Source organism: Corticium candelabrum, chromosome 9 (genome assembly GCF_963422355.1).
Source record: "Corticium candelabrum chromosome 9, ooCorCand1.1, whole genome shotgun sequence".
NCBI lineage: Eukaryota > Metazoa > Porifera > Homoscleromorpha > Homosclerophorida > Plakinidae > Corticium > Corticium candelabrum.
The window spans coordinates 3880187-3890599 of NC_085093.1; the positions used below are offsets into that span (position 1 = coordinate 3880187).

The following is a 10413-nucleotide window of genomic DNA, read 5'->3' on the forward strand; positions in this document are numbered from 1 at the left end:
GCGAGCGTATACTGAGAGGTCGGATTCCGAGTGCTCGTATTAGACTTGCACTGTCATGTACAATTTCGCCTCCCTAACGCTATATCTCTAGCAGAACACTTACACAAGCAACACCTTCACTTTCTAGCGAACTATCTAAGGAAACAAACAAAGTCTACAAACTCTAAACTAAAAGCAAATTTAAAGCTAGGCAGCGATGCAACGGCAAACTTGAATATAGAAGTTAGAACGCAAGCGACAAACGGACGTTAGATGGATCAGTAAACTAGGATGGACATTGCTAGAAAGAAGACAATAGCGACAACATCGGCCACAACACCGTGACCGCTCCCTGTAAATACAAGCGCACATTACTTGTTTATCTCGATGTACAGATGATTTTTGTTGAGATAGACATACAGATAAACAGACCGTTGCTTTGCTTTGCCACGGAGATCTACACTGATGTACAAAATCGAACAAAGAGACAGACAGAGACAGAAGAAAACGGTACAGACAGACCGACAAGCCCATCGACTGACAGACACACAGACAGACAGACAGACAGACAGAGACACATAAGTAGGAAAGCATTGCAGGAAGGAGGCAGGCAAACAGGTAGACGGACGGACGGACGGACAGACAGACAGACAGACAGATTGATATATTCGAACTCTTACTCTACCAATAACAATCGCTAACTTTACGTATGCATAACAATAACAGTCAATGAACAAAATGTTGAACGTCTTTATCATACAGAAAATCATCAAAATTGCACCTAGACAACTTCGACAACTTTTTAAAAATCACACAAGAGTTGCAAGACTGTACAACTATAGACAGTTGCTTTCTCCATCTATCTCTAAAGTCTGTTTCGCTGCTTTTTCGATTTGCATCTTTTGAAATTTTGGAGATCTTATCGAGATAGTCTTCAGCCATAGGGCCGCAAAAACCAAAGTGTTCAAAAACCAGTGGAATACATGTTGTATCAGATCCTGCTATAGACTGCTGTTAACCATATTTTGTCACTTTGCGTTTTTCTTAGACAGACAGACAGACAGACAGACGACAGACAGACAGACAGAACGCTGCGGAGTTTATCAACTTCTGGTCCAAACGCTTTCTGTTCAGCTCCAGAAGTGTAATGCTAAAAAGCTATCTTCGCTGTCTGAATTAAGGCAACAGATGTGACCTCTTTGCCACCCATGCCTGTACTTCAGCCATTAGCTGGTACTGGAGGCTTTCCTTGTACACTGTAGTTCTTAAATGCAGTTCTCACTTTGTTTTACGCGAGTTTCAATTTTAGCTTAGTTTAATTGATCAACACTACTAGTAGTTGGACAGTACGTAGTACCCTCCATTGCGATTTGTATCATACATAAAAGTTCAAATATATGTGATTGACAGGCAGACAGCCAGATGAAAGCCTCAGCAAAGTATACCAGTTGTTTGCTAGATAAATGACTGCTGGTGGTGGTCCTTTGAGGACCAGACTCTCTTTTAGGTATATTTTCATGTAGTAAGAACTTTATTGTAATCATTGAACTCTATTCCTAGCTTGCTGCTGATGATTAGTGTAGTAATTTTTGCTCAAAATATAAAACGGACAGACAGACAGACAGACAAACATACATACATACATACATACATACATACATACATACATACATACATACATACATACAGACAGACAGGCAGGCAGGTTATTTTATTACGATACATGCAGCAGCAGGTAGGCAGGCAGGCAGGCAGGCAAGCAGGCAGGCAGGCAAGCAGGCAGGCAGACAAACAAGCAGACAGAAACGAGGATTCACCTGTTCCAGGTGTGGGACATTGCTTTTCCGGTGGTGTTGCAGCAAACTTGCTCATAGCACAGGAGCCTCCATTCATACATTCAATCACCGCCATTGCTGTTTCATTTCCACTGTAGAGAGCACGCGTGGCACCATTCAAGCTTGCAGTCATATAATAAGCGTCTCCAGCAAAGAACACTCTGCCAAGTGGTTCCCTCAGCTTGTCGTAATCTTCATCCGTCGCTCCACTAGGAAAACTCGGAATGGCGCCATAATAGAGAGGATTGGTATTGGCTTGACTGACAAACACTTTAGGCTCGGGAGTAGATTTACCAAAAAAGCGACGAAACATCTCCGTCAATTCCGCTGTTGTCTTATTTATCTCTTGTGTTTCCACCCTAAGAGCGTCATCGCCTGAAATCCAGCTAGAAAAAAGATTGAAACCGCTCGAGTGATCCACCTTCTCCTCAATAGTCTCATAAACGTCGTAAAAGAAGTGGTAAACATTACGATGAGGCGACACGTTCACATAATGGACAGGTTGGTTGTTAGAACTCGATCTGTCAATGGAACTGTCGACTCTGGTAGAAAACTGAGAATAGAGGAGCGCGTAATAACCCATACGGAATTTATTGATCGCTTTTCTCTTAGCATAATTGGGGGAGGGACGGAAAGTGACCGCCTCCTGTTGCATGACACCCAATGAGAACGTGGCGACGGCAAAGTCTGCCTCATACGTCTTTCCATCCGATGTGGTGACCACCACACCTGACTCGCTGTATTGTATTTCAGTCACTGTTGTGTTCAGCTTCACACGCTCGTCTGGGTCGGTCAAGTAACTTTGCTTCAAACAGTCGACAAGCTCTTGATTGCCATTGTACGAGTTTCTGATGGTGTAGATATGGAGTGAACCGTCTGTTGCGTACGACGCAGACAGAGTAGATATGTACGTATGAGTCGACAATTCTGATGGTTTGACGGCGTAGAGGATGTCTGAGTACAATGAGTCCACTGCCCAATCTACTGGAGTTACGGGGTGCCAGTTATAGATTCGAAATGCACCTTGCAGATCCATATCATCTAGAATGTATTAAAGCAACAACAGTTGAGAAACTTACTCAAACCGCAGCATATACATGGCCTATATTAGACACACTTATATATGGTAGTAGTTAACTATGTTACACTGTACAGTACAGTACAGTACTACTGATGTTTATCCCAGCCAGTCAGGCACCCTTTTCCAAGACTCCTTAATACTTTTCACATTTCCTAACCACAAAATAGTGATGTTTCTTGTTTCATCATTTATACAGATGGTGAAACGCTATAGTTGGTCCCCCGCCTTAACTGGTGGGGACTGATTGTGGCTGCCATAACTGGTCCAGGGGACCGGTTGTGGTTGCCATAGTTAACCCTAGGAACTTGGGTTACAGAAGCCGTCTGGTCGTTCTTCCATATTTCCAAAAGTGCCATATCTCCTCTCTAATATATTCTATGAACCAGACATTGCCATGCATAATTGATTAGAGAGGAACAGAGCCCATATGTGCTCTGTACGTCTCAAAATAGTCCCCCAGCTGCTCATTTTTTGGTACCAACTCAATTATCGAACAGACTTTACAGCCTCCTATGTAAACAGAATCTAGTGCCACTGTTAACCAGATGGTCAAAACAAATTTGCTCATATAATTTAAGTGTATAGGTCATGAAATCAGGTTACTAAATCAAACTCTATACACTTAGATCACTCCCTACACCTGACTTTTAAAACAGAACTGCCACACCGATATCTCATCAATGCATTAGCTTAATTTAGACATTCAGCTAGAGCACGTGACCTCATAGGTCATGTGGCAGTAGTCTGGTTTGTCACAACAGAAAAGTATTGCTAAACTCAAGCTATGGGCTGGATATACGTCCTTTGTGCCATTGAAGAATAAAATCAGTCTATACACTACCTGAAACTAAAAATAACACAATCTGTTTAGCATCATTCAGGTCTCCCCGACAAGTTCCAGTATTTATACAGTAACAAGTATTCCTTGATTGCAACAAAACAACTAAGCATAGTCCGTGGGCCAGGTCTCAAAAAGACGAAGTTGCATTCCACCCACGTGAAGACACACATTTCTTTTTACGAAACGTTAGAGGAATCCATTTAAAGCATTTCTTCACTTGTCCCCCTTCGCAAATGTTGTCCGTTCGGTTGCATTTGCCTATTTATGGTTCTGACAGCGAGTACGCTCTGTACTCCGAGGGCAGACTCTGTTTTCTAGCATTTAAAAGCGGAACATTAACTTGAAGAAGAAATATATGAGTCTTTAGACAGCAGCTATTCAAAACATAACGAGAGACTGGACAAATACGAACAGATTGCGCTCGAGTCTCTGCACGAACGTGCGTTAGCGTCAATGCTGTTTCTCTCGCCGTCGTCAGCAAAGACTTCTAGTGCGTTTACACTGAGTGCCAAGTAGCCTTATATCCTCGTTTGCGAAGTCTTGTTTAAACTCAGCTGTATTCACACCTACGTTCGCTAATCTGTGTGTAGGTGTAATATCGGGAAAGCACTACAACCGTGCTATGCGCGTCCACGAAGTCTTATGCGAAGCATTTCAACGCCTAAGCTGGCAAGCGTTTGAAGACTCTACTAGCCTACCCGATCGACAGGCCCTTTTAGAGCTGCGTCCGTGACTGCAAGAGTTACGACCGAGTCCCTCAAAGACCAATTATGCAGAAATGATGTCTTCAAAACAGTTTCAATGTATACAATCTGCGTACATGAAGTTCACCGATTCTGATCGCGGACAGACGGCAGCGTTTTGGATGTCGTAGTGCTATATGATTGAACTACTGCTGCAGTTTGTTCGTTCTACTCGGATTGGAGACTGGTCTCTCCACTTGCAATGCCTTCACGACATGATACCATGGATGCTTGCATACGACAGAACAAACTACTGTCGGTATCTCACTGTCAACTGGTACGACATGGTCTCTCTTGCAGAAACTCATCCGGATGCTCACGCTCTGCTAGAAGCAGGAGAGTTTGCTGTCCAAAGGTCTCATAACGTCTTCGCACAAGTACCTGTTGACATGGCTATTGAACAATCTATAAATCGCGATACTAAAACCAAAGGAGGAGTTATTGGTAGTAGTCTGAGATGCGGAGCCGTTCAGAGATGGATCGCCACAGCACATGACCGTGCGGCCATAACTGCGGCTTGCCACAGTTTGGCTGGCATTTCAAGAGTCTGATAGAAGCAAGCGACACAAAGATTTGACGCGAATAAAGCGAGACGAAGATGATGTTCGGAGTGTAATTGGCACGCTTGAATGTTGGTCTAACCCATTTGAGGCGTCAAGCTGCGTTGTGAACATTTCATCTGGAATAATGGCTCCACCTGACGTCGCGAACGACCTCTTGCCAGCGTACCAAATAGGAAGCACACATGCCGAGAAGTTTGTTCATGAACGCTTGTGTAGTGGCAGTGTTGGATTTCTTGACAAGCTGCAAAAGTTGAAGCTGAAAACTTTCTCATCGATGACCAAGACAGTCACAGTCCGAGCTAATTCTCGTGATGTAGCAATAAAGGCTGACATGAGCTTCTTTCACGAATGTTGGCAATCTCGACGAGTAGGAATCTTGACTTCCGGATGGTCCTTTCGTTTTCCTTAAGTCCACTGCCATTGAGTTTGGCTTCACCGCAAGGTAATTTGAATAAAACAACCAAGTCTTCTTTACTGCTTCTCTTGGAAAGCTATGGCTCCCCGGTAGAAAACATTGGCAGAGCAGCACTGCTAGTCGAAGCAATGGCTACTATTCAATCACTTACTAGGCTTACAGGCACTCTTCGAGATCTTGCTTTTCAAATTCTTCGCTCAGTATTAGGCACTCGTGACCACGATCAGCTTTCTCGTGTTGACTTTGTCATAGATCGCTATCCATCTGTATCCATCAAAGACGCAGAGCGCAGCAAGCGTGCCTCTACCGGCGTTATTGTTTCCCATATTATTAATGCGTCTCGGCGATGTCCAAAGCAGTAGAAGAAGTACCTAAGCTCTGGAAACAACAAGAGTGCTCTGTTGGACTTTTTAGTAAACGAGTGTACTTCTTGCTACAGTACGATGCTCAAAAACATTAATCTTTACGTTTGTTCCGGAACCGGTTGTGTCCGCTTGACATCTACCGACGGTGAACAGGTATCGCGGTCAGAGGTTCTTGAGCTAACGTGCTCTCGTGAGGAGGCAGACACAAGACTCTTCCTATATGCTGCACAATCTAGAGAATCAACTACCATCACCAAATCTCCAGACACTGACGTTGCTTTCATTGACATATATGGAGCCTCTTTGGATGTTTTTCGTCATGTTCAGTTGCTGTGGCTAACGGGTACCAAGGACCGGCGGCGTTTCGTGCATTTGTCGAGGCTAGCCCACGCGCTTGGAACAGAAATATGCAACTCTCTTCCAGGATATCATGCATTCACTGGTTGCGATACTACGAGTGCATTCTATGGTAAAGGCAAAAAGCGATCATTTGAAATTCTAATAAAAGATCGTACAATTCAGGCAGGCATGGCAGGACTAGGAGTAGCCCCTTAATGCTCGTTAGACACTCAAAAAAGTTGCGAATTGTTTGTTTGTCGATTGTATGGGCAACAGAACTGCACATCTATTAATGAAGCAAGGTACAAAATCTTTTGTGCTAAGGCTCCTGCGTGCCAGAACCTCCCCCCAACAGCCGATGCCGTCACTGTACGTCAAACGGACCAACTATTAAGCCTACATTTGGAAACATGCTCTCCAAGCCTTTCCTGCCGTCGGAAGTTGTAATGGACACGGTTGGATTGTGTATGGACAGGAAAAATAGAAATCAAGTGGATGGGCCAGCACCCAGCACCAGATGCAATTCTAGAAGTACTTAACTGCAGCACTTAACCGTAGCTGCAAAACTGGTTGCAACAGCAATCGCTGCGGTTGTTTTAAAAATGAACTGAAGTGTACAGAAATCTGTCGATGCGAGAATTGCAGTAACTGTGACCAGGGAGAGGACGACACCAATGCTGTAGATATTCATAATGCTCCTATTGATGACCATGACGACGGGGACGACGACGACGATGATGATAGTGATAGTGATGATACTGCTGCGAATTAAGTTAAGATAGCAGCGTATCGTCAGACGGGGAATTGACAGCGTAAATATCACAGCGAAATATAGCTGCCGATTTTGAGAGTTTTAGTTAAGAAATGTGGTATTACTAAATTAGAAATGCAATATTGGGTTGACTTTGGTGTAGAAAATAATTTACTTAGTTCCCAAACGTCTTTTGAATGCTACTACGTATAGTGCAACCTCGGACAACGGACCGTCGGCGCTGCTATATTAAAATATTTAATTACAGCTAAACGGACACTTTTCGCAACGGGGGACAAGTGCAGAAATGCTGTACTTGGACATGTCTATCATTTGGTGATAAGAAACTTGTGTCTTCCGGAGGGTGGAATGGGACTTGTTTTCTGAAGCCTTTTTTTGACCTTGGCCCATGGACTAGCACTGCAGTCGTGGTGGTCTACTCTGCTATAAGCAAGCTGCTTTCCAAAATGCTTTAGAAATTTAACTCGCTGACTTCTAAGCCAATTGGCAAACTGTAGACATCAGAGAGTAAAGCTCTGTCAACAGTGGCAACTGGATCGCGATCCAATCATGATAAATCCAATCCACATTGGGAGGTGGATTCGATTGCAATCGGACCATGATCCATTCTGGTCTAGTCTGCATGGACACGGCTTTTAAGTTTGAAGTATTTCCAAACTTGCTAGCTATACAAAGAAGACAGTAAAAAGTCATATCTGCATTTTGATTTATGCCCTTAGCCCTAGGTCTTCTGTCAGATCATAATCCTATCCAGCAGTAACAGATAAACAAACCAGCAACTGTATCTGAAGTGCTTGTACAATGCCAAGACCTGCCACCTCAAGTTCCTCTACTGTACACAAAAAAAAAGTACAAAAAAGCTTGCAGTAGAACACTCAGTAGGCTCTTGCCCCAACGGAATGTTGCTGTTATAATCAACTCTACAACACGATGGAACTTGCCTGTGTATCAAACTTCACAGCTTCTCAGTGGCTGATTACAAACACACGAGCTTATGCGCTACTTCTCTGTAAGCAACTGTAAAAACTTTTTATGCCCTACAAATCAATGATTAACTTAACTAATTAAGCCACATTTGTTACATGTTGTTTTTTCATTAGGGATTCCTCAGGTCAGATTGACCATTACCATTATGCCATTCTGACAAACAACATGGGAGACAAACATTTCAAATTATATATTAGACACCTAGTGCTATAGCAAATCACCAAAGAAGACTCTACTAAACCTACACTGTACCAAACTCTATTGTATACAGGAGTTATTATATGGGCGTGGTTGGGTAGGTAATATGAGCCAGTTACAGCGCTTGTACAGGTCACGTAGAAGTAGAATATAACCGATAATCCACCCACTGTCATAGCAACAGAATATACCCTGGATACATTTTAGAGTAAACATCAGGCTCAATACAATACACTACATGCTATTTAGTCTATTAGCATCTTTCCCTTATACAAACTTTCAAAAGCCATTAGCTACCAAACATAACACAACACACTTAGGGCAGCCACATAACACCTATTACATCTACTAATTAGGTCAGCAAGGTCACAAGCACAAACAAGTTATTTATTGCTTGTTGCCCATGTAGAATGCTGAAGTCATGATACAAGCTAGCTACGCAGACTACAGTTCAAAACTACACAGCCACTGGCATCTACCAATTACAACTTCGTTGTTGAAAGTTGATGCAAATCCATGCCCATACAATAAATTACATATTACATGGCTATGTGGTGTTTATGGCATTATGGACACCTCAGCCTCAGGGCTTAACACTTCCATAATTGAACCTTGCCTCCAGCTAGGTCAATTATCCTGTTGATAATCCTGTTAGGCCTCAATAAATGCCATAAACGCCAGCTACCTATGTGATAACTAATACTTAATTGTTATGTGCACACATTGCATAGAGAAAAAGAACAAACGACAAAGAAGGCTCCACTATCGTGGATCATGGTAGGTCCATGGTAAGTTGCATCTAATTAATACGTAGAAGTCTAGAGAAAAATGTGTTGCAGGCTGACCAGGAACATGGCATAATTTACCAGGTCTGCAAAACCTAGCCGAGAAAAACTCCTGACTGTGATGTCAGCCTAGTCATGTGACGCAAACTGAGGAGCAGGCAAAACGAGACCTCTCTCACACTAGAGTTTTACACACCTCCTATGGGCGGAGCAATTTAACTTTGCGCGTTTTTACAATACACGCGTCCTATTACAGTATGGATCTTACACACTCCCGGCAGCGCAGTTTGCACTGAGACTCTACGCATTTGCTGCTGTCGTTGTAATCTCTAGCATTTCTATCTCAGACTACTAGTCTCCACGCAGCCAACCACTCCCCTTTTTGTCCGTGGCTACCGAGCACGTCACATCCGCATATTCGGTTAATTACATTGAACAACTTCCGCGCATCTCATTTCAGAACGCCAACGTCTCGTTTCTGGCCGTCGGAGGCAGTCTAGGCGAAATCCGACTCGAGAGTTCGTCGATCTCGACCCGGCCGCCGCGTTTCGCGACGATCCGAGAACGGCGTCGTGTCGATCGGAGCGTTACAGACACCCGGACGGACAGACAAAAGCGTGGTTTGATGTATAGACAATGCACATGCACGCGCAGTGGGTATACTCTAGCACAGACAGACCATAATATCACCTTCATCTGGAGACCAATTAGCCCAAAGACTAGTTGTTGACTCTCCAAGGCGTGTAAAGGCCTCATAAACCTCTGCAGTCACGTCCTTCCCGTCATCATCCACTGATTTGAAGGTGGTCTGAACTTCGGGAGCGTACGCGATGCTGCAGTTGTCCAACAAGTCACGAATTGGATGCGGAGACGCCAGGGACGGCTCCACGTGGATGTCGCTCACGCACGCAGGCACTCCAGGCATGCAATAGGAAAGAAACCTGCCTCCTAGTTTGCTGTCAGCTTCGAGAATGAGAAAATCCGTAACGCCCTGCTGATGCAGGACTTGCCCCACTCGCAGACCGGCCAAGCCACCGCCTAGGATTAGTACTTTGTGCTTGCCGTTACTCGCGTCTGTGGATGAGAAGGCAGCAAGAAGAACAAGTTGCAGGAGCAGAACGCCCATGAGTCAAGTATTCCGGCCGGCCGTTCAGTTCGAATGGTAATTGCAATGCGATCCACTCAGTGATTGGCTTGAGTTAATGCAATTTTACCAATTAAAGTACTAGTGTAATAGTTGAGCAAACTTGTTTAGGAGTCAAATATGACACATGCATGGCAGTTGTGTGATGCCATGCCATGCATACAGTACATACAAATTAGTAGAGCCTCTCGTCGCCCTGTATTGTGGATGTAATGAGTAAACAAACTACCTCGCTTGCCAGACCGTAAACAGATTTGCAAAAGTTACTGGCACAGAAATTTCAATTTCTACATGAGTCCCTCCACCCCCCGCTTCCTACGCCGGTGCTACAGTAAAGCTTGACGAGCAGCCATTCTAAAATCGACG

General features: G+C 43.9%; 1 protein-coding gene across 1 annotated transcript; it reads right to left on the bottom strand.

Moving 5' to 3' along the window:
* Window positions 1–34: 34 nt before the first annotated feature.
* LOC134184546 (uncharacterized) lies at window positions 35–10039 on the bottom strand. Its single transcript, XM_062652268.1, has 3 exons — window positions 9594–10039; window positions 1797–2855; window positions 35–331 (listed from the first exon to the last, which is right to left on the bottom strand). The coding sequence occupies exons 1-3, from the start codon at window positions 10027–10029 to the stop codon at window positions 258–260; spliced, it is 1569 nt and encodes a 522-aa protein (XP_062508252.1). The 5' UTR covers window positions 10030–10039; the 3' UTR covers window positions 35–257.
* Window positions 10040–10413: the final 374 nt, after the last annotated feature.